Source organism: Ptychodera flava, chromosome 13, assembly GCF_041260155.1.
Source record: "Ptychodera flava strain L36383 chromosome 13, AS_Pfla_20210202, whole genome shotgun sequence".
Classification (NCBI taxonomy): Eukaryota; Metazoa; Hemichordata; class Enteropneusta; family Ptychoderidae; genus Ptychodera; species Ptychodera flava.
Window position 1 is genome coordinate 17,794,074 of NC_091940.1, and position 25,796 is coordinate 17,819,869.

At 37.1% G+C, this 25,796-nt stretch overlaps 2 protein-coding genes across 3 annotated transcripts in view; both read left to right on the top strand.

Moving 5' to 3' along the window:
• LOC139147644 (ubiquitin carboxyl-terminal hydrolase 10-like) overlaps positions 1–9,506 on the top strand; it is a 31,671-nt gene extending 22,165 nt beyond the window's left edge. For both annotated transcript variants that reach the window (XM_070718791.1, XM_070718790.1), the window contains exons 7-15: positions 1,902–1,945; positions 2,250–2,350; positions 2,943–3,048; positions 3,694–3,836; positions 6,006–6,131; positions 6,515–6,607; positions 7,616–7,760; positions 8,033–8,098; positions 8,544–9,506. In XM_070718791.1, the coding sequence (XP_070574892.1) occupies positions 1,902–1,945; positions 2,250–2,350; positions 2,943–3,048; positions 3,694–3,836; positions 6,006–6,131; positions 6,515–6,607; positions 7,616–7,760; positions 8,033–8,098; positions 8,544–8,731 (1,012 nt within the window). In that variant the 3' untranslated portion in view covers positions 8,732–9,506. The remainder of the gene's footprint in view (positions 1–1,901; positions 1,946–2,249; positions 2,351–2,942; positions 3,049–3,693; positions 3,837–6,005; positions 6,132–6,514; positions 6,608–7,615; positions 7,761–8,032; positions 8,099–8,543) is intronic.
• A 7,304-nt stretch (positions 9,507–16,810) lies between these two features.
• LOC139147645 (monocarboxylate transporter 12-like) lies at positions 16,811–24,443 on the top strand. Its single transcript, XM_070718793.1, has 6 exons — positions 16,811–17,002; positions 19,686–19,784; positions 20,193–20,511; positions 21,052–21,195; positions 21,684–22,465; positions 23,142–24,443. The coding sequence occupies exons 3-5, from the start codon at positions 20,208–20,210 to the stop codon at positions 22,271–22,273; spliced, it is 1,038 nt and encodes a 345-aa protein (XP_070574894.1). The 5' UTR covers positions 16,811–17,002; positions 19,686–19,784; positions 20,193–20,207; the 3' UTR covers positions 22,274–22,465; positions 23,142–24,443.
• The last annotated feature ends 1,353 nt before the right edge of the window (positions 24,444–25,796 follow it).

Here is a 25,796-nt window from a genome sequence, read left to right on the forward strand (position 1 = left end):
TTTAATTACATTTTTGGATGCATCCAAAGTTTTAAGCTTTTTCTAAGACCTGGATCTAAATCTAATTATCGTGAATCAATTCCGCCTTCATTGTGCTTCTAGATGAAACAATGATTGACATCTAAATGACTACAGTAAATGCTGTTATGAAAGGATAAGGCAGGTCTTTATCATGCCACAGTAGATTTCATGTAAATGAGAACAACATGACAAGGAAAAAGATGAAACGATGGCAACTTTCTGGTCTTCAGGAATCAACCCTGTCCTAGCCTTTCTTTTAAAATCTACATCAGTCATCAGCAAAGTTTATTTTTCTCAATGTGCTGCTGATATTAAGATTAACAAGCTTGTGTAACCATATGTTATGATACTCTGTTATTAAATCACGTGAGGATGTATCATAGGTGTAATAAGAATGTACTTTTACCTGATTTACATATGCTATGCCGTGACACCCACCGCAAGGGGCACTGTTTCCTGTGCAGCTTTCGCTATGCTGTCTCCAAAACACCTCTGACAAGAGGAAGCAACCAATAGCGCCAGTTTGAGAGTGCATCCTGAATTAATATCAGTATAATGGAGACAGTTATATTAAAAGTCTTAGATTTCATCATATTTGTTAAATATTAAATGATTTCGGAATAAATTTTCAGTGGACCACTTCAGCATTCTTCAATGTAGACTGTTTTGCGAAGAACATATTTTCTTTAATTTTGTATTACTAGCACAACTCAATTTTGCTTCAATTCGAGCCCTTTGTCTCACAAACCTTGAACTTTGTTCTCAGGAATGATTTAGGCATTCACAAAGCGCCTGGACCAAATCCGTAGGTGTCCAGTGTTATTAAATTTTCATTTTCTTGTGAAATGCGTTTCCTAGCCAACATATTACATTATGCTCATAAACTCAGCAATCATCTATCAATGACTGTTTTCTTCAGATGAATTAATTTTTTGAGCTTAAAAACCAACACTTGCAAATCCATAGATTGGCCTGGAGGACGGATCCAAGGCATTAGTTTATTCTATTTTGATTGGAAAATGTGCAGTTTCAGCACGCTGTTTGAAATTTCTTGTTCGGAGTGTTTCATAACTGAGAGATTATCTCCTTAATTCGCATGTTATAACACTGTCCATTAAGCAAAATTGACCTTGGAAAATGTATTCTTCTTGGCCTTTACAAATTTACCATTCTGCAAATTGAAAAACCTAATTACTCAAAACTCAAATCTTTTATTGAAAGTAGGGAAATTATACAGTTGTATGCCCCTGTTCCACTCATATTTTGCGAGTATGTCTTTCATATATCAAAGTGTGGAAGTCGTTTCAAGGGGACGAGACAATATTAGAACAGAACCCTATAAAGTACATGTCTTCAATTTTGCCTTATTCTCAATTTTTGTTGGTATTGGTGCATATCAGTGTTATTGGTCAGGCAGGTACCTCATTAAATTTTACAACGGTTCCCAAGTCATGTTGTAGAGGTTCCCCCAAAACCATCAATACAATCATGCTATTTGAAAACAGAAAAAGTTACAAGGTTTCCAAAACCATTCGTCTATCTTCCCAAACCTCAGCAGAACACTGGCTATGATTGAACTGTTGAACTTAAGAACTCTCAGACTGACATGTAAAATTGGAGAATACCAGTTAGGTGTTTGGGCCTGGCTTTACACATAATTATCAAAAGCATCTTAGTAACCACGATTCAACTGTACATGACCTCCAGGGAACTTACTCCTTGCCAGCCTAAATATATACATGTATATATGGCAATGTGGTTGGCACAAAAGTTTCATACAAGAACATGTACATAGAACATAAAATTTGAACTATCTAATAATCTAACACAGTATTATGTAGCATTTATTTATTCCATAATGATCAACTGCTTTGTTTCAGAGCTGAGTTTGTGAATGAATTTCAACCTATGCCGCCCAAACCTGGTGAGTAAAACTCTTAAATCTGGTATGGTAACTTTGCAATGCAATCAGTAACATCACATGTTGCTGCTGTTTATTTTGATGTCACCAAAATCATTTCAGATTTTATTTGAGATAACCTCATTGGTTGTCCCTTTCTCTGTTTACAACTTGCTTTAATATTGACCATTATTATTGCACAGCAACCACAAATTGACTTTGTGAATTACGACAAAGACCTCCACAAACCAGTGATTCAGCACGCAGTCATACATCATGCCATCGTGGCTCTGTTATGATTCCCAGTTTGTTGTATTTTATTTGTCAGGCGGCAAAAGAACGGCTCAAGATTTACGTCCAGGATTCCCGTTTGAGCCAACTTATGTCTATCGTCTTCTCACTATTGTCAAATCCAGCATGTCGACAAGGGTAAGGATACATGTAACTTTCAAGCAATCATATCCCCCTAAAACAAATGCTCACATCTGTGTACAGTGTTATAGTATTTTGAAGGGACCACTCCACACACATTGCAGGGGTTAACAGGTTGATTCCATTATGCAGTGTACATTGTTCTGACCGTCTGTCTTATAAACTGTTTGGATACAGGAGCTGACTTTCACACTAATACTTTGATCAATATCATCTTTACAAGGAAAATGCCTGCACTTTGAAATTTTAGTGACTGTAATAAAACTGAACATGCACTGATTTGCTCAAATACTGTATGTCATTCTGTAGCCAAGGTAAAATAAGGAAAACCTCCAGACTTGTTGAATATGCTGTTTTAAAGGGAGGAATTGTAACACTTTTCTAAACGTTGCATTGTAGATCAGAGGTTTTATAATTTGAAAAATAAGTGGTGTTGTGTACATAATTTTAACTATCTGTACATGTACACTGAATTATACATCCAAGTTGCTTTGTTAGTTCAATGTGCTGTACAGTATTATGAGTTGATTATGTTGGTTTCTGGGACCCTGTTGAATGATTTTTGTATGATGCATATAAAATTGTTCAGGGAAGACAGGAAGATGCTGAGGAGTTTTTGGGATTCATACTAAATGGACTCCATGAGGAAATGCTTACTTCCACCAAGTTTGTGACTGAAAGCAAAGAAGGAGCCAGTGAGTATAAAGACACTCTGTCACTTCAGATTTTGTTGGTGAGATTCCTGGATTTCACCACCAAAAAGATTGGAAAAATCAATGATATAAAAATTCACTGAAAATCAGCCTTTCACTACATTCCAGTGTTTTCAGCAAGTCTCACGCTAGGACTGAGTTGCACAGGCCTCATAAATTGTCTTCTACCTGAATATTTTTTGGACAATTTCTTCTATATGTACCTGCTTGTATAGTTGTTAAAGAGTTTGCTGGTCATCCGTCCCCAAACCATGTTGTATTTCTACTGGTGAGAAAAACATTTAGATGTTCATCGGAAAAGCAGAAAAAATGCTTCAACATTTAGCAACATTTAACCTGCTCATCCCCCCATTCCCAGTAAACAGGTCCACTATCACCATCGATAACAATGGGTTTGAACCAAACCATGGTAGTTGAAAGGGTTCAGATTTCTCAATTTGACTCAGCTGGCTAATGATAAGTGGTTCCAGAAAATGAACTGTCTCTTGTCTGAAATTACATGTAAGAAAATAACATTAAGATACTTTGTAAACCTGTCATTATTTTCCCAATCTGATGTCAATTAAAATCACTGCCCAATGCATTTTTCCTCTCATATAACCCCTGTTCCCATCGTTGTGTCTTCAGAACCAGACACCATGAATGGCCCGTCAGTGGAGAACAGCAACGGCCCAGCTGATGGCAAGGTAGCTGAGGAAGTAGAAGATGACGACAACGATGAAGAGTGGGAACAAGTGGGTCCCAAGAACAAAAGCAGTATCACCAGATCTGTAAGTGTCAAGTCACATGACATCAAGACTTAGTGGTTTCTTGCATGGGATTGTCAGGATTTTTATACTCCTTGAAAAATTCAGAAATTTCAAACTATTTTCATGAAAAATTCAAAAAAACTGGACGAGTTGTGGGACTTAATAGTATTTGAAAATCAATGTAGTGTTAAAACTTGTAAGTATCACTCTGCATTCAGCGGTGTCCCCTGGTGTACCTCTGACTCAAAGAGTGTTTTAGACACAAGAAAAGTATCCATACCACTAGTATTAATACCAGGCAGGTTGAACATCCGCAAATTCCTAAATTTACTCCAAGATTCAGAAGTCTGTCAGGACACATACTGGCATACAGTGTTACATGGCGTAGAAGATAGTTTCCTGACATTTACAATATAGACATGCCTTGAAATTTTTTTTTTCTCTCCATAATTGTAATACCCCTGGAAAGTTGCAGAATACTCCTCAGTGACTTTAGAATATTAAACTGGTGCTGTTATATCACATGACCTTGAAGAGGAAGGTTTCAAGGTTTTTTAGCTCACATTTGGTTTTACCAATGTGAGTTTATCGTATAGGCTGAAGTCGATGGCGTCTGTATGTATGTATGTATGTATGTATGTATGTATGTATGTATGTATGTATGTATGTATGTACGTACAGTATGTCCGTCAACATCAAAAACACGCAAACCGCTGCACGTTTCAGCTTGCTATTTGGTGTGTGGATGCATCCTGGGCTGTAGATGGGATTTTGTTCAAATGAAGTCTGCATTGCCAAAATTATGCAAATGAGCTTACAAAATGTGAAAATGGTTAAGAATTAATAACTCAAGAACCGCTTTTTTGATTGCTTTGAAAATTTGTGTGCAAGTACCTTAGGTGAACCTTATACAGTTTTATGAATATTGTGAAGATGTCTTAATTTTGTATTTTTGCTGAATTTTTTTGTGATTTTTCTCATTTTAAGTAAAAATTATTCTTCTCTGAAACCGCCAGCCCAATTGCTCTCAAATTTGGGTTGTCTCTTTGCAAGGGTGTTACTCTTCTAATTTGTTGAAATTATGACAAAATTGGGAAAATTACTGTTTTTGTGCAATTTTGTCATTTTGGTCAAAAATCTTAAACAGTATTTCCTTTTTAAAACCCCTGGACAGACAGCTTTCATATTTGGTACACAGACGTACAGAGATAACAATAGTTAGATATGAGGGAATTGTCCTGAAATATAAAAATTGTATTTTTAAGACAATATTGTCATTTTTGGTCGAGAAAACTTTATCTCAGCATTACTTGTTTGATAGCTTTGTAATTTGGTATAAAGTTCCTTGTTTGATAGCTTTGTAATTTGGTATAAAGTTCCGAAAGATGTTATTAGATAAATTTTCTGCTCAAAGTGTTGGGAAACCCCAAAATTTGTATATTTAGGTACTTTTCTCAGTTTGTGACCTTAAATGACCTACACCAACCCAGGATATGGTGTGAGACAATTTTGAAGGCTGTGAACATAATTTTGTCATATTTGGTACCAATATATAGGAAAATTTGATCCTGAAAAGAAAGCTGAGGTGATTTTTTTCATTTTGGACCAATTTTTGCAACTATTCTACGTAAGACATACAAGAACTGATGAGAAATTTGGATCCAGGATAATTCCAGATGTTGTAATCACCGCCAACAGTGGAAGGCATTTCACTATCTGTCACTAACTTAAGTGCTGTTTACATTAGAATGATAACACTCATGGCATTAATTAAAAATCTCCAAGGTTGTAAATGTACTTCCTGTCATTTGGTCTTATGTAAAACCAAGGGGTGGAACATTTGATATGCAGGAGGGTGTAAGGTTTAGAAGATCAATGATGTAGCATTACTTTTTACCAGATCCTTGTGCATTTCTTGCCCACTCCCACCTTTTCTTTTTATCAAGCCTTCTCTGTTTTTTGTTGTTGACATTTGCTTATGTATTTAGGATCTGCTTCTCCCATTGCTATAGAAGTTGATATGCGTGTTCCTAAAGATGACCTCCAGTACCTAAGTTGGAGACCTTATTTGCTTTTGTCATTCTTGTTTTTCCTGGTTTAAATATTTCTCAAATGGACCAATTCAAACCGAATGTGAGCACATAGTGTCCTTGACGGTATTTTTAAAGATTGGCTTTGTTTTCTTGTCAGGCCAACTTCCTACAGTCTTCAATATCGGAGATCTTTGGTGGTCAGATGAGATCTGCCCTGCATCAGCATGGCTCCAAGGAATCAGCCACCCTGCAACCATTCTTTACACTTCAGTTAGACATTCAGGTAAGTTTATTGGCAGTCCATCTAGTGTATGAAAGGGTTTGTGAGTGTGTTCAGTACATGTGGGGAGGGGGAGAGGGAGAGAGAGGTGGGGGAACACAAAACTAATTTGGTCTGAATATGGTAGTTGAGAGACAAAGAAACTGACTTTGTTGTTATTGTGGTAGTTTACTTGCAAATTGATGACATACAAGAGTAGTAATAATGTGTCAAAACTGTGATAAATACATTATTATACAATATTACAAATGTTCCAAAGCTATCTGTATGATGATCAAATGAACTTGTTTTCAAGTAGAAGAAAAAATCAGTGTGAGCTGACTTTAAATTAAGTTAAATGTGTCGCTTATGAAAGATGTACAATTTTTAAATTCTGTTGTTTTCAGTATGACAAGACATGGTCAGTAAAAGACGCCTTGCAGTCATTGGTCAGTCGTGAAACACTGCATGACTATACAAGTGCAAAGTCCAAGTCTGAGGTATGTCACCATTCACTGCTGTGTCAAGGGTCAGCAGAGTCCAGTAGTCCGGGGTCAGGGGTCACCAAAATATGTTTGGACCAATGATTTTTCACTATGTTTCAAGAGACCAGGAAAAGCCAATTCTCTTGTATGGTACAGCAATGTAGGCAGTGCTTGCAAACTAGATGGCAAATGTCCTGCAACCATCAGACACTGGATAATGCCCACCCTGCTGATGCCTGGATCTTGTTCTTTCACAAAAGTTCAAGAGCAGTGCCCGGATGAGAGTTAGATGCATCTTTCAATAAATTATTTTGGACACCGTTTACAGAGATTCTTTCCCGACACAGTTAAACACTCAGATTTTTCTCACCTCAGCAAATAATATCTTTGAAAGAAAAGCTTCATTCTTAAATGCTACTGCTACAGACTGGCAAATAGTAATACCCTTATATGATAAAAGTAATTTATGCACTACTGGCAAATAAATAGCAGATTGATCAGTTCCAGGAACCATCAAATACTGCTTCCTAATGGATTTGCCTGTCTTCCCACCTATCTTCCTTATTCTAGGTCATACTCTTGTCTGCAGGATCGCAAACATTTGTTGATAATTCCATGCATCTTTTCCTGGCTCTAATATGAATATCACCTGTAGAAATTGCTCACTGTGAATCTTTACCAGGGTGTCTCACAGATGAGAGTGCAAGTTTACTTGTCTTACCTTCTGTACTTTGAGAGCAAAGCTATACTCTTCATCTTCATTGTGTTTTACTAGTGCTTCCTCATGATCTGATTTGATTTGAATAGAGTCAGATAATAAACAGATTTAAATGCCCCTACTCTTTTACGATCAGTATGTGGTCAACCTTATCATTTTCATAGGATTTGGTGGACTCCCACATTGCAAAATGGATGTGAGTGAGCAACAAAGTGCAGGCCCTTCCAATAGTTTGCATGAGACAATGAATCTGCTTATTGGACCGCTCATGTTAAAGTCCCCCTTTGTAACTTTTCTGTCTGCAGGCGGAAACTTTTAGAAGGATAACTTTAGAAGTACTGCCACCAGTGTTGGTGTTGCATCTGAAGAGATTCCTGTACGACAAGAACGGTGGCTGCCTCAAACTTCAAAAGAAAATAGACTATACTGTAGACTTAGAAATCAGCAAAGGTAAGTTGTAATGTTTTACGTCCGTAGTAGAATAGAGCAGAGTTTAAAATCAGTATTCTGATATTGGGTGTGTACTGTAATTTAAATGTACTTGTAACTTAAACAAATCTGCTGGAAACATCTGTAGATATTTTCGGTTTGTTTTGACAAGATTTGTGTTTTGCTGAAATCAAATAGAAAGCCTGATGTTACTGAACACTGACTTGATAAACTTTGGTATTTGAAAGACTGGGGTCTCGATAACGAGTTCTGTCTTCATTTTATCTCTGCAGATTTGCTGTCTCCGCTAGTGAAGAACAAACTACACATAACCCAAAGGTCATACAAGCTGTTTGCAAGTAAGTACATACATCAAGCCAACATTGCAAGTAGATGGTTCTCTGCCAAGGTTTTTCCCAGGATAAAAAAAAACAGACGGAGGCTTTTAACTCTGACAGTGGATTAGCTACATTCTTATGAAAAAACTCAAGTTTCCTCTTTTACAAACAATGAAGATATGACCTGCTCACCCCAATTCCCTGTGAACAGGTCCAACAAGTACCATAAATAATGATGGGTTTTGGCAAAACCAATTTGGTAAAAGGGTCAAGTACAAAAGTTCTGCATGATCTGTGGTATCAGAATGTGTGTAATGAGTCTATGTTTTGGACAAAGTAAAAGTTATTTATTTGGGGGTTTTTTGCTGTTGTCTATCACCACAGAAAAAACACATTTTTACAGCATGTGTGTAATGACTATGTTTAGACGAAGTGAAAGTTATTTATTTGGGTTCTTTTCTTGCAGTTGTCTATCACCATGGAAAAAACGCCAGTGGAGGGCATTACACATGTGACTTCTACCACCCTGGTATCAATGGATGGGTACGCACAGATGATACCAACGTCAAGCCAGTTACCATCAATAGTATTCTGAGGCCAGTGCCACCCAAGGTTCCGTATCTACTCTTCTACAGGAGATGCGACCTCATCTAAAAATTAGTCTGACCACCCCTGGAAACGTGAAATGGTTTGGTCCTCACAGACATTCGTTGGGCTCATTCCATTTTGACTAGAAGGGTGCACTTAATCCTGTTCAATGAACAAGTTGTAAGTTACAGGATAAGATAACAGTGCACCCGTCAAGGCAACATAACTTTTTTATATAATACAAAGATAATAAAAAAAAAAGGAAAGAAAGAAGGGGAGACAAATTTTTTGATAGAAAACATTTGATCAAAATGATCAAGCAGATATGATGCAGAATTATGACATGAAGAGATAAAAAAAAAAAAAAATTCTGAAAATTAGGATATCTATCAGAAATGTGCGATAAGTCAGAAAAATTTCACTTCTGTGAGTTGAAGCAGTACACTTCAAAATTGAGGTGTCTGAACGCAATCTATGAACAGTGGATTAATCGCAAGGAACAAGAGAAGCAACTGCTTCAGAATGCGGTTAGTTTGTCTGTCAAATTTAAATCTGTACAGGGTCCTTTTCAGTTTCATTTCAAACGTTCTTTCCTTTTGCTTCTCTACTGATTTCAGCAATATTTAAATTGCATTCTCTTTTCCCTGAAGAAACTAGCGTTTCTCTTTTTTCCTCAAAGTTGATTGCCCGCTGGTTTCATCGAGCAATCACTGTGCTTGAAATAATCTGTTCTCGTTTTCAGTGGGGAAAAAAAACACTTTTTAATCGAGCCAAACTTAAATCATGGTACAAACTCTACAAAATATTTTTCTGATAAAAGTGTTTCCTAATTTGGCGATTTAAATAAGAAAAAAAATGGAATAGGGAAAAGAAAGAAACGAATGGCCGTATGATGTTCTTTTTCCCCGCCGTACATATTTGGAAATTATGAGTGATTTCTTGATATTTGTGCAATATTTTTTTGTGTTTCTTGTTTTTGAGGAGCAGTCTGTGAGCCAAGCCATGCAGGAAATTTTACCTGGAGGTCGCCCTCTTCAAAACCTTGCAAGGCAACCAGGTTATATGTTCAGTGAGATCTTGCATATTTATGAGCTTAGGACTGTCTTCCATGTAGCAAATAATTTTTAGATTGTATTACTATTCTGCCTACGCTTTGCGTTATCTCTCGTGAAGCTGACAAATTTAAATTGTCCCGATATGTTTCCTTGGAAACAAAAATCCATGTTTGCTTTGTAAAAAATAATGGGCATATTCAGAGAATTTTAAATATGAAAATACTGTCGCACTCTTCGTCTTGCTTGAGAAAAGTTTTTGAAATCTAAATTTACTGAAACTGATTTTCTTTCATGCAAGATTGATAAAGAAGTATTATGCAGATCTTTTTTGATAAAAAAAATTATTTACCTTGGGCTCTGACAAACGGAGTATTCCTGAGTTGTCAGTTGGCACATGTAGTGTTTATGGACATCAAAACAGCTGAAAAATTTGCCAGGGTGTCAATAGCAGTGTTCTAGATCTCACACTCTTTTTATTCATAATCTGTGTTTCATGCAAACAGCAAATCATACGACGCCAGTACGAAAACACACAACAGCATGCAAAAGTGTGCCCAGCAGTGTGCGTGACTTAAAATCATATCAGTCTGATGTCTTGTGTGTATAATGACAAAAGAGCTAGCGTGCTTCATGTCGGTACAACTGACCGTAGTCGTCTCTGTTGGAGGGGCCCATCTGACATTGACCAATAGAGCACTCTTATTCTACTACCTATGCTTGAAAGTTGGCGAACCAAACTGAACAGAAATTGTTCAATTTTCTTGCAAGATTCTGCCTTGGTTTAACCCATTCACCACCTTCCCTTAGTTGTTCCATCTACCAGTGTCACACCTGCAGCGATGGAAAGGGGTGCTTAAAGTAAAGAAACAGAAAATCCATAGAGCTGTTTACATGATATGCTAGGTAGGTTCTTTTGAAAAGAAATACTCATGAACTTTTCGTTTGATTTTGAAGAGAAGGAAACAAAAACACAAGGTTTCAATCTGCAAGTTCGTACAATTGTGTTTTGATGTAATTTGTTTATCCATCGGGTGAAAGATGAACTTTTGGGATACTGCCATTTTGGTATAGGGACTGGGGAGGGGAGTGAATTAAGTGGAGGGGATGTCAGTAAGGGGTTTGATGGTGCAATTAGGGAGGGAAATTTAAAGGGGCAAAACATCAGATATGTTAGTTGGGAACGAAGTACGGAAAAGATATAGTCTAGTTTTGTGCACTTTAGATTTGGTCAGTCTTCAGATCCATAGAAGTCTATGATCTGAATAAAATTGACAAGGTCATTTCAGGGGAGGGAGGGGGGTGTTTAAGGGGGTTGTATTGGGCAAAAACTTTGATACACTGAATGATGCTGTGGAGAGAACATCCAAATCACAATGTTGTTCCCCAAGGGTTTAGATAATCATTGTATCGGGTGTAAAAATATGTTTTTCTTGAGAAAGTTCTGCTTTATTCGAATCAGGATGTATTATGTAGGCTTGATGCTGACCTTTGTGAAAAGATGACCTACTTCTATGGTATCCTGCCTCTCTGGTCTTCCGGAAACTGCCTGGTGATTAAAACAAAAAACATCTTTTTACAGTCCGTTTCAAGTTGGTGTCACAACTCAGTGTATGAGATGGACAAATTGTATGTACAAAACAAACAAATAGCTTGGGTGTCACAACACATTCAAAGTCACTAAATCATTAATTACATTAAACCATTATAGGGCAGCTCTGCTTGGACTTAGAGATAATCAGTTGGTTACGCTTGGGCTACAATGTAACTGGTTTTACAATTTCAGCAGAGAGTTGAAGAGCTGAAGAGGTTTTCTCTGCTGAAAGTAAATTTAAAAAACGCACGTTTTCTTGTTTATGCTTTCAACTGAAACTCTATAAACAGCTACATTGTAGATAAAGTGTAATCAACTATTCAGCTCTTGGTCTAGACAGAGCAGCTGTCCCATGTTGGTTTACTGTAATTCAATGAGTAATACCCAAGCTTATTATTTATATCGTCCTTACAATGTATCCGTCTGACATACCGAGTTGTGGCACTGAAATAAACCCACTGTATTTTTATTATGCAAAAATTTATAACAGTAGGCAGGAGCATGTAAAGAAAAACTGGACCAGAAGGCAGAATACAAGGCGGGGGCTGTAACTTTAATCTCGTCAAGCGATATCTATGTCCCTGTATCAGTTCAGTTTGTAATGAAAGCCAAGGTTAAATCTACACAAAAGTGGACAGATTCACAGGTTTCCTGTGGAGCCTGAGACGGCAGCTGCCACGGGAAGGTCCACCATAAGTTGCGAGAGTTTTCAGATTATTTTGAAAACGACATTTATACTTCTGAGAATCCAATAAAGAAAGAGAAAAACACTGATGCTGTCAGATAGGCCATAGAGTCATCGATGAGAAAGCAGAGAAGAAAATGAATCATTTTCTTTTATCATGGGAAAGGACTTTTAGATGCGTGTCAAAATACGACAATTTTCCTTTTTTGTGTGCGTGCATTACAGAGACCAGTGACTAAGGGAAGAAAGGCTTGCAAGATGATGCAAGTCTTATGTTGTATAATCTGTGTAACATAGAAACGTAGCAATATACGAGGCTTGTAATTATGTAGGCTGTCAGATGAAACAAGGTACATTCAAAAAGGACGTTGACAAAATAGACATTTGAAACTACTTGCCTCTGCAATAAACATAGTCTACTTTGTTGCATTTTGATGTTGTTTTTCAGTCATCCTGAACTTGAGTTTGGATTTTTTACTCACTTTTTCTGATGTGGATTTTGATTGAAAACTCAATGTAGTGCTAGTGTCTCTCCTATAAATGTGTGTTTCTAACCCTCAAGCCATGTTGTTTTGGTTTCAGTTCATACACGTTGTTGAGCAATATCCACTGGCAGTTTTCATTTTGTCATGCGCTTGAATTTATTCTCTTATGTCTGTCAGCATCGGTGAAAACGAAGACACTGAAAGCTGTATCATGCAAAATTTTGTGTTTCTTGATTTTTTTGTCTCACCTAATGTTGACTATCTGATACCATAAGTCCCATGATCATAAATGGTCATGAATATTCAATTTGGAACAAGCGCCACCTGGCTTTTAGTTTCTGTCCATGGATGTGCTTTTCAAAGTAGATTCTAAACTTGTTCAAACCAACTGTTAAATCAACAAATCCATTGAGCATTTAGTCATGTGAAAACGAAGTGTCCGTAAACTAAGTTGAGCGTTTCTGTTGATTCTTCTATTTTTATTACTATTGCACAAGCATTTTGCCAGTCTGCAGCACTCACAGAATAGTGGGCGCAATGTATATTTTCCTTCATTTGCTGTCATGTATACATACATAACATGGATGATATAACTACACCACTTCAAAATTCAGCTTGTTGCCATCTTGCACATGACAAAGTTGTTCCAAATTTCCAGCTCTGTTTTAAAGCCTCATGGCTGTTCATGTGGCTCTCCAATCGTTGGTACTACACATTTGATGGGGCAAGTGCTAGTCATGACTTTTTGACATAGCCCCCTAAAGAAAGAACAAAATTTCAAGAATTTATCAGGGGTACTTTTGGATTTGCAACAGACGCCTATATGTGTTTTCTGATTTGCTCGGTGACATTTTATTTTGCATCGAAAAATTACATATTTTTAGAGTTTTGTTGTACTACAATAGGGGATATTCATACTACTTTGAAAATGTTGTACCCTGACAATTATGCATTATTGGTTTATGGTAGGTCAGGGCAGATTAACATGTGTTTAATTTTATAATAATTTTTCATTGCACTTTTGTTGGATTTTCAGTGTGGTAATTTACAGGTTTGTGGCCAGCACACTTACCTTCTGCAGAAAATGTTCAGTTCCCTCGCAGAAATAATTCGTGCCAGTAACGATATTTTGAATGCAGTTCACAATTCTAGCACTGCACAAGGTCTTGATTTCTAACTATTGGAAATTCTCCATTTTGTTTTGACGGAGTGGGGAAAGTTTAATGAAATTGTCACTTCTGTTGATCTGTGATTTACCAAGTATACTGATAACAAAATTACTTTTCCGTTTACCAAATGTGTTTATTGCAGAGGCAGTTTTAGTGCACAATTACTTTTTTTGTAATCAGACTTGCTCTTCTGTAGAACTTCAATTTTTTTTCCAATGTTTTCTTTAATGTAAGACAATGGTGTAGGTTAACTTTCAGTTGTTTCCTGAAACCAAATTTTTTGAATAAAGAACAACAGAAATAAGCTGCTCCGTCTTGTTTGTGTCCCTATCTAGTGTATTTTCTTTTCTTTTTTATACTTTAGGGTAGTATGCACTTCGAAAGTGAAAGACTTAAACTTTGGCTCAAACTTCCCTCAAGGAATCTTTCAATCCTTCTCTTCCAAAATCAAGAATAACCAGATGTGAACTGAATGTGCTCACGCGGTTCACAATAGGTTCATTTCATAAGTAGTACGCTTCACAGAACAATCAGATATCTATCAGCACAAACAGTACTCATGGAGTTAAATCACTAATTACAAAACTTAATTTGATATGCAAATGAGCTGTTTATTATCTTGACACTGCTCAATTCTTCATGGGTCAATTAGATATTTAGCCAATCAACCTCTGTACCCTGTTTCATTAAATTTAATGCTGTAATTTCGGATAATATCACTGATTTCAAAGTTTATTAAATATGCAAATGAACCCTTAAATAAGTTATCACTGGTCAGTGCTTCACAGGACAATTAGATATTTATCAGAACAATATGTGTAGCAGGATTCACCAAATTTTGGTGCAATAATTTCAGAGTTATATCACTAAGTTCATTAAATATGCAAATGAATCCTTAATTAACTTTACACTGCTATATACTTCAAAACAGTCAGATATCTCTCAGATCAGTATCTGCAGCAGTTTCATCAAATTTGGTGCAGTTATTTTGGCGTTACATGAATAATTACGAAAGTTCATTAAATATGCAATTGAGCAGATAATTGGCATGACACTCACAGTATCATCAAAATGTGAAAAGTTTCATGGAATTTTGTGCAGTATTTCTCGATATGTGTCAACACTGTCATTACTGTCTCCATAGGAAGCCATTATATGCAGAAAAGATCGTTCATAACTTCATTAATATGCAAGCCATACTATCCAAAATGTCATCAGTTCTAGACTTGTAATTAGCATAGAGTACCTGTCTACCAAATCGGACTTGAATCCGTTCAGGCGTTTTTGAATTATCGTGTAAAAAGACAGACAGAGACAGACACACTAACACACACAGGGACAGACAGACATTGCTACGACATTAGCTCAAGTGTGTAAACACGTGAGCTAAAAATGTAGGGTCACCTTGCAAAATTTGGTATTAGTGAAACAAATTGCCCAAGATTTCAGTACGACATTTGAAATTTAAATGGCCGCCATCTTATTGTGAACTCTATGGAGAAAAATAATATTTTTGATTTTCAAAAAGTGAGGCTGAAAATTTTTCTTTCTCCAATGTTTCAAATTGAGCTCAAACAAGTGGTATATCAGAAAAGAATTGTAAGGCCAAGTAAACTTAAAAGTTTGTTTCTCATCCTAGACATATTGCAAAAATGATGCGGTGACGTTGTTTTCTTCTCATTTTTTGTAATTCTTATACTATTTTTATACTATTCTATAACGTGCAAAAACATGAAAACGACATAGGAATGCACGAAGAGATAAATTCACAGCAGTGTTGCTTTAGTATTTTTGTAGTTTTGACAGTGACATATGTGTACAGTTCTGAATGGAATGTTAGTGTTTGCAGTTCTGTTTTATACAGCACTGTGTTATGCACTATCGTCGCGCATTTTTGCATTTTTTTTCCCATTTTATTTCCTCATGAGCAGTAAAACAGGCCTAAACCTTTGGGACTCCAACTATTTCGTTTGTTTACATTATTTACCATCAAATCGCAATTGTAGTTCGGGAACACTCCAAAACCGATGACGTTTATCGTGGATATCTCGACGTTTACCGTGAAATATCACAGCTGATATTTTACGGCAAACATCACTAGGATGAAGCGAAATGGGCATAAGTATATGATTAATGCTTCAAACATTGCTGTTCTCATGTAAAATAAATGGTATAACATTGATACAGTACCAGGACACCGTTTTGTCTTCTTACTCATTTGCTGGTTCTATATGGCAACCACAAAAAGGATCTGATATATTATCCATCCCTTCAAACGTTTGGTCCTGTTTTCATCAAAAAACAGTTCAGCAATTTGTATGGTGATTTGTGTTACTTTTCCCACAGGGAAGCCAGGTTGAACAAAAACAAACGACCAAAATAAATAAATAAAACAAAGAAATATAAGAAAATAAATTGATTGAGAATTGAAATGAAACAAACCTAAACAAATAAATATATAAATGCGAGAGGAAACTATAAATTGAATAAGAATTGAAATAATCAATTCACAACAAAATGCAACATAAACAAGAGCGACGCATTTACCTATAATTATTTGTTTAAAAGTTTTACTGACATAAAACTGTAATGAAAGCTAATACCGTTTTACTACAATTCTAAAAAATCATGTGGTACCAAATGGTAGACTTGACGTAGATAATGAGTTGTATGAGTATACAACTCATAACAATTAAACCTGTTGTTATGTAAATTATCTGATCACTGAGTCAGTTATTCCTTGGGAGAATACTACAGCAATTAGGTGGGGGGGGGGGGGTCGAGTTTTAGAATGTCGGACAAGAGGAAGGGTCACATTTTAGCCACGAGGATAGGGGAGGGTAACATTTTACAGTACAGGTGCGCACGGAATTCCCCGGCCCATAGTCTCGGTTTACCCAGACTGCAGTGGGGCTCTACTTCCGCCCGCCCACACAGTAATCTGTGTGGGCGGGCGGAAGTAGAGCCCCACTGCAGTCTGGGTAAACCGAGACTACCCGGCCCAGCCCTGTAATTACTGAAGGCTCCCTAACGCAACTTACTTGCGTTAGAGGGCGCTGAACAGGCGATCTATCGATCGAGCAGACTACCGGTCTACCCAGCCAACAATGCGCGTGTGACTTAGACTGAGCATACATAAACACACACACATTGTGTCGACACACATAAACAGCCACACACATTGTGCGGTGATCCAAAATATTCCTTTTCAGCTTCTAATCTATTGTTTGATGGTTGAGATGTATTCGAGGTTGTGATATTACCTCTTTTGGTATCTACCAATAACGCGTGAAATTCGTCTGAAGTCTACCGTTATATAGGGAAGGGCCGATGCCATAAGTGTTCTTACAAGGTAAGCTCAATATGGTTCCATTTCCCGGGCCGCATTTACCGATTTTACCTGCATAATCGACACCTTCACCAGAGCGACGGACAAGATGGACAAAGTATAAAGTCTTTATGCATTCAACATTTATTTGATGGATATCATCAGATAGCCTACTTCGCCGTGCCTGATGGGGAAATGACGGAACTCTTGTTTCAAGAACAAAAAGTGTTTGGTTATTAGTGTCCAACGATATCTTTTAAAACTAATCGTACGTGTTTTGCACATGTATATTTTATTCATTTACGGCTGTTACGGTCACTTTCGAAACGTTTTGAGAATTTGCATGACTGAAGTATAGTACAATAAAACGGCGATGTCATGATGTATAAACACCATTGGAACTAATTTTGGAGAATTGGATGGTGAAGTAATACACATGTTTTTATGAGTAATTTGTAATATTGCAATCTTCAGCTATAGAGCACCTAATACTTTTGAGAAGTTTGAAAAATGTGAGGAGCCAATATCCCAAATTAGTTCCAATCGACGTGTTTAAAGCAACTATAGGTAGGCAGACGAGTAGGAGTTACGGAATTTAACGGTACAGTTTGCCAGTAAACTCCGAGGCCTGCAGGTGTTAGGAAATATATTCTTGTATTACGTCATTATTAGTACAGTGTCTTACTATAGATACTCTGATAGCATTCCTTCTAAGACTAAGCTTTTTTTGAGGCACCGCTTCCTATCACTGTTTATTTTACCAACAAGAGATTCCATCTGCTAAGACAATATGTTTAATCCATTATGTGCCTTTCTCGTGACTCATAGACACTTTTCCTGCCAAAAGTGCTTTATCTACGGGAACCTCGCCTTCCCTAATCAGAGACTTTTCCACCCTCAACAGAGACACTTCACGTCACTGGACTCTATGTACGGTTTCTCACCCAAGTGTTATGCTTCACTGTATTAGCCACTGTCTATTATATTAGTATAGAATAAAGTAGTCATTTATAGTATTAGACGACTTCGTCTCCCGACTGCTTACTCAGACCTGGTCATATTCCACACAGCAGGGCCGAGGAGTTTTAAGGCAAAGTGTACCGTTAAATTCCGTAAACCGCCGACTTACGAGCTCGCTTACCGTACTATACCACGAATTTTCCGAATTTCAGAGCCTTGTTTGGATCCATAGCTTTAGTGTAGTGTAAGTTAAAGCGTTTGCAGGAAACCCTTGAAACGTTTTGTCACATTCAAGTTGTTGAACGAATGTATGAAAAATAATCCATGATTGGATAAAACAAAGTTGAATGACGTAGTTGGGCACCTTGTTTGATTTGAATTGTGTTTGATCGGTTGAATGAAGTGAACGAGTGTTAGCAGATCGATGCTGTGTCGCGCGTGGCTCATTTGGATTGAAAACTTTGAGCAGCACACACACACAATTGCGGAGTCGCTCCACGTATTTCGATATGGCCGAACCACACGCTGACATGATTGACTGGGAAAGTCAATTTTGCGCCGGCAAAAGTAATAAAAAATCCTATACGGGAATATATGCCGCCGACCAAAGTGCATGTACCGACAAATCTTCTCTTTTCAATAGCATTTTCGTGATAGCTGATCCGCAATCGGCGGGAATTAAATGTGTAAAACCCAAAATAAATTAGCGGCTGCGAATCCAACTGTCAGTACTGCCCCTGTGTGTGTGTCCGATATTGTTGTTGAAAACCGAATTTTAGTCCTGACTTGTTGATTTATTTGTCAACAATAACATCGAATATTGTAATAAGTCCATTCTTTGGCAATATATAACTCTTTGTAGATATATCATTCAGTACACTTCTGCAGATGAAAACGAACAAAAACCTTTTATTTGCTGTATCGAACAAAAATAACGAAAATGTTTGTATTTTTGATAACATCGTCATTATTGATCGATTGTGTCTCTATTTAAAGAACAACAGGTATTAATGCCAATCAAATAAAAATAATATTATCAGTTAACTCTACTGCCAACAGATATTGTACGTCAACCAGTAAACTCCTACCCACGCAGTCGCTTGTATCTCCATTTTCTACAGTAGCATAGTGGGTTCTGTGATTTGCAAAATGGCGTAATGTTCAGTTTTGATAATAAAATTATTGCCAGATATTTGACCATAACAGTGTTACACATTCTATATTCTAAACCTGTTTTTGTCAGAGACCCTATGTTATCGAAAGAGACTGAAAAAGTCGTTTGCTAGTCTCTACCTATAGAAACTTCTTTCCTAATGCTAAAACGTATGATATGCTAAATGTAATCGACGAAATGCACATCTTTCAGCTGAAAAGGTTTACCAAAGCTCGCAAGACTGAGTAAGCCGACGACAAAAACTTAATTCAAACTGCAGAAGTCTGAAACGAGAATTTTCCTGAGCAACTTTTACAAAATGTTGTTATTTTCTGCAAAGTCAATCCCGAAACGAAAATCGAGATGATTTGACCTTCAGTTCAAACAGAAGCTCCCACTCTTTACGAAAGGGAAAACCTGGCATACGACAATGTGAGAGGGGAGGGACAGACACTCTATCTATGGCATTAGACCATGAATGGTACACAGTTTGCCTGCATTCGTTGGTTCGATCGAGCAGTAATGGATATAGAGTGCTTGTACCTAATAGCTTCCCCGACCTAACATTAATAATCGTGTCTTTCTATCGTTTAGTAAACAGCCATACATCATCTGACCATTTCCGTGAGTACAGCGCAGCCAGCTGTAGGATAGGGCCGAGACACCAACATTTTTGTTAGAAAGAACGAACAGGTATTGTAAGTGATGATCGATCACTCTTCTATTTTGCACTTTAAAATGTAGCGATGAGTAACAAAAGCCCTTGTGAATATTTATCAGTCAGTAATTTAAACAAAAGATACCCTGGCATCGCTTCGTTCCAATCCATGGCGAACGAAATTGGATGGTAACTTCTCAGACGTAATCATTGGTACGGATCAGTACCACCACACTCATCACCCTTTTCTACTCTCAGGGAAGGTAGATTATGCCTAACGATCGCCCTTCTCCGAAAACTTAAAATCTACGTAAGCTATTACAGGGATGATTGTAATGATGATGATTATAATAATGATGGTTGTGGTGGCAGTGGTGGTGGTGGTGCCAGGTGGTGGTGCTGCTGCTGCTGCTGCTGATGATCTTTAATACTTATTGATGCAGCTTAAGTGTCAAAAGATGGATTCTGCCACAAACGATGAAGTCGGCACAGAGGAAACTCCGAACGATGACAGGAGGCTGGCCCAAGAGGATGCGATGATTGGTACCGAGAGGAGAAGTGAGTCAAGCGTTTCAACACACGTTCCTGACGGTGGATGGGGCTGGTTTATTGCTTTCAGTGCTTTTCTCAACGAGGCTTTGTTAGACGGAATGGTTGCCTCGGTGAGTGTACTGCTCGTGACATGGAAAGACTATTTCGAGGAGGGAGCCGGAAAAGTATCATTTATTGCATCCTTGGGATTGTTTATTTTTCATTGTTCCGGTAAGTGCAACTGTCTGCTCTGAAATATTAGTCTAGAGTATTTAATGCGCACGGAAAAACATCTCGTTGGCACGGAAAAGCATCTCGTGCGCACGAAAAGCTCTACAGAATGTCCCTTACGGGCTTTCATACAGGGTATTAACAGAAACATTTCCGTAAATTTGAAGAAAAGTTAATAGACGTACAGAAACAGTATTCATGAACTTTTTGGCTGTGACTTGATATTGTTATTTTAGTTCAGACGAGGATTAACACACTCAAATACAGACAGACAGACAGACAGACAGACAGACAGACAGACAGACACACACATACACACACACACATATATATATATATATATATATATATATATATATACATACAAACATACATACATACATACATACATAACATAGTACATATACATACATACATACATACATACATACATATATACATACATAAATACATACATACATACATACATACATACACTTTGTTAGCTTTACGTATCCCATAATCCCTTTTGAAGACGTACATTTATATTTTTTCATACAGGTCCGATATTCTCTTTCGTTTGCGAATACGCAGGAGAGAAATGGGTTGCTATGATTGGCGCCCTCATGAGTTTTGCCGGTCTCTTCTTCAGTGGGTTCGTTACAGACATATCGATGCTATATTTCACCCTTAGTTTCTTAATGAGTAAGTAATACTTAGAGTATATATGTAGATATCGCCATCAGCGTTGCATCAACAGTCTATGTCTGACCAGCGCATATATGAAGAAGAACGATTAAAATTATAATACATTTATCTTTTCGACCGGAGGAACAAGCATTTATTATGGTTAGGTTAAACAATGAACAATCGATGAAATATGTCATTTGTAACAAACATGATGTTACATTTATTAGCAATAATTATTATGTCGTTACTAAAAGTGAGCTTATGCATGCAAACTAGATATCATCAGCTATGCACTCAGAGATCATAGATAATATCATGTCTTCAAGCAATGATCTGATAGTAAAATTTACTCTAAATTTATTGCAGACTTTCAAACTTTTTTGTCCTGCCATGTGGTGAAGAAATTTGATTATCTTCATAATCTTCATAGCTAAAATGCATCTTTCATATTTTCATGTATTTGAAAATTTATTTCCTGGAAACCTGTTTGTTGTTTGTTTCAGATTTTGGTTTTTCGATGTCATTTTTACCGACTTTTGCCCTGCTTGGAAAGTATTTCCAAAAACGTCACGGTTTAGCCAATGGCCTTGCGACAGCAGGGTATGGACTTGGTGTGATGGGCCTGCCACCGATATGCCAATTACTCATCCAGCGTTACGGTTGGCGGGGAACCGTCATTATTCTCTCGGGCATGTGTGCAAACCTTTGTGTGGCAGCGGCATTACTTCGTCCGCTAAATGTGAGAGAAAAATTCAACAGAGAGATTTGCTGCAATACTGCTGATAGAGAACATCTTTGTTTGCGCTTCGTCCGTCTCTTCGGTTTTCACATCATCTGTTCGCAGCCAAGTATCATCGGAATCATGCTAGCCATGAGCTTCCTTGGCGCTTCGAACGGAATTTTCCTCACCTTTTTCATGCAACGAGCTGATGACATTGGCATTGATAGAATGGACGCTTCGCTATTAATGACTGTACTCGGAGCTTCTTCATGCCTGATAAGACTGACACATGGCTGGTTCATCGACCTGAGAATAGTATCACCAGTCTGTGTTTTATTGGCAGCATTTTCTCTTGGACAGCATTTCTTTTAATATTCGTCTTTGTTATGAACTACTGGGGAATCATGACACTGTGTGTGTTCTGCGGATTGACCAGTGGTCTCTATAATGCACTACCGTACGTGGTCTTCAAGGGTGCAGTAGAGAGACAACATGTCGCTTACGCATACGGATTGTATCTCTTTTCTTTTGGTATTGGAAACTTTATCGGAATATCAATATCAGGTAATTGAATAGGGTGCAAAGATCACCGAAAACTTGTATTCTTTGTCTGAATTTCGCGAACGAGATCTTCCCTTTCTTCTGATTGCGCGTAGAATGCTACAACGAAAATTTAATTGCTAGAGAGTGATTATGTTCTTAAAACTAGCCAGAATATCGGTCTGACTTGTGAAGCTACAAACACACGATATAAATTATTGGGTTTTTATGTATGATTACGGTAAGTCAGTGAAAGTTTCTATGACAGTATTTGTATTTTTCGAATCTGAATCAACAAATGGCAGCTTTTTATGGCAGGAAAATGCTAGAACAACATTATTATTATAATTATAATTATTATAATAATTATTATTATTATTATTATTATTATTGTTATTATTATTATTTATTATTATTATTATTATTATTTAAAGTGACTCCTTAGTTCTCGTGTCTTCAAAATATACAGGAAGGTTGGTATGTAATATGTAATCTTTGGTAAGTATCGGAAGCAGTACAGTCTTTTTTGTCAAAATGTAGCGAAAACACATACAAGACAACGTGGTCAACTTTTTATTCAATCACATTGTACGCGTGTAATGCGTTATCCTATCTAAACATGATGGACATCAGTACTTCTGTGAAACACTTTCGAGTTTAAAATGAATTTACTAGTGATCTAATTCATATTTTCATGCAGGAGCCCTTTACGACTCGACGGGAACCTCTGACGTCACAATTTACTCGGCGGCGATGTGCGGTTTCCTTTCTGCAATAATTCTCACTGTCACCAATGTATTCGGAAAGGTCTCGCATGAACCTGTCGTCTTTCATGATGATGACACACAATCAGAAAAGGATGACAGTCACCAATTGTAAAACGACGAAGACGCGCTGCAGGAGCAGAACTGATTGGCTGAACACGGCACTTCAGGTGACAACCGTCGTATGAATTGTCGGTCAGGCACAAATACAAGTACGGGCAATAGATGTAATAAAACAACAGTCGACCTAAACAAACGAGGACAGCTGAAAAACGCTATGATTTTTATGGTCGAATGAGTGTTTATCTGCACTGTAAAGTTAAGTGTTCAAGGATAGAACACCAATTACGCCTTTTTGTAACACTTTTTGAACTCGTCTAGACGTTCAGAAATTTAACACGTGTTCAACCAACGTTCAGTTTTTGAGCACATGTGTGCAGATTTTAGACATTACATGTTAATCAGCCATTAGATTGAACACCATGGTGTTCCATGTCTGAACACACGTTGCACATGAAATTTGCTTACAAATTGAACGCATTTATGCGTTCAAACCGCTGTAATACTTTTTGAACGCATGGACGCCATTCAACGATAAGTGTGTTAAAGGCCGGAACACATGACGTGTACTTGTTGAACACCTTTAATTTTAGGCGTTCAGGGGATGTTCAAGCCTAGAAATAACACAACAGACCACTGATATTCAGTAAAATTATTTTATTTTAAAAGTGCACAAAACATTTCTTAAGTAAAATACAATCATGTAGTGTAAAATGGGAAAATAAAAATGGCCACTTTGTAACATTTGCCAGAGGAAAACGGCAACGGTTTTAACACCTTCCTATCAAAACATAAACAAAAGAAAATCCACATAAACACTGTAGATCGTTTTTAAAAAAATATAAACATGTAATAACAAAACAGGTTTTGCTAAAAATTGTGGATTACGTTTTATGTTCATACTCGTTAAAAACATACAAAATCTTTTTAAAATAAAAGCTCAAAATTTGACTTACTAATTGTGTTGAAAACACGTACATGCATACTCCATATTTGTTAGATGGTTTCTTGAAGACATTTCCTCTTGTATAGACAATTGTAAATTTGGAAAAAGATTAGTCAAGGCTTCTCTGATGCACATGGTACATTGTTGTCCACACTAAAGTTAACACAACATGTCAAGTTGTCAAAGTGTCACAGTACAACATGCAGAAAGTTGGGAAAGTGGGTCCTTGTTATATAGTGTAAAACTTATCTCCTTGTCCAACAAAGTCCTTCATAAATAAAATAATTCAGCGACATTCTAAATTTTCTCTTCTTGCGTCTGATAAGGGAGACAACACGTCTTTGAAAGCTTATTCTCCGGCAACATTTAGTCGACAATAGCATGCTACCAAAGCTTAGATTAATTCAGAACAAAAATAAAGAAACTTATCAAAATTCAGTTACTGACCCTTGAAAGTTTAAATCTACATTACAGGTGAACTAAGGTGCTCAAGCTTGTTTCCAGACAGCTATCTGTACACTCATCTTCTTCAATTTCTGCACTATCAGCTTCTGTAACAACTCTTCGATTTCAAGTTAAATCCATTTTTTTCAAATCTTGAAAATACATGTAATGCAACAATAAGTAATATGGTGACATGAGACTTTAAATGAAAGACAAGGCGGCCTGATTATAGAGAAGACTTTGATAAACAGTGCCTCCTTTCAATACTGATTGTTACAAAATATTGACTTCTTCTTGTCATCAACTGATAAAAATAAAAAAGCCAACTCTTATGTACTGAATCAATACAGTGTACTTATACTTGCGATGTTTAAAGGGACATAAGCTGTAACTTGTGGCAAGTTTTACAGTATTCTGCTTCTGTATATCAACTACCGTGTCTGACCCTAATCCGTTTGTCATGCTGAATTCGTCGAGTATTCTTTTTGTCAACACAGCTTGTATGTGTGTAGTGATCATTGTTTATTGTTTGCAAATGAATTCTAGTCCAGACTTGAATACAATTTTCAACAATAACAATGGAGATTTAACACTCATATAGATTGTGTTGATATGCTAAATACTTGGCATTAAATTACAGTTTAGGGATTCAATGCAGAAAGTGTAGGGAAACCACAAAACAAAAGTTTTTGAAAATATAGCTAAAAGATACAGCTTATGCTTTAAATGATGTCTTACATGCGATTGTGCCTACTAAAAGACGTGTTAGCTGTGATTACGCAGCGCTACTGTGGCATATCGATCACGCTCGGGTCAAGGGTCACCGACACAGGTCCGCGGCGATGACCCTTGACCCGAGTTCCTTCGATAGCACCGCTTCGTATTCACAGCTAGTGTTGGGTATACCAGCCACTGAAAGGAAAAAAAAGTTTCTTCACGTACTTTAGCTATTCCAAAGTACTATGCAAGAATTTCAAAGGATAATAAGCAGATGCTTCAAAATTTCACACGTTTTACTTTTTCGGAGAGAAAACTTACCTTTCTGGTTTTGCTTCCGCACAATCACGACTTCAGCGTGCGCTTCAAGAAATAGGTCTTAACTTCCGTTTTGATGCATGACGGGATAAGAAAAGATACCAAA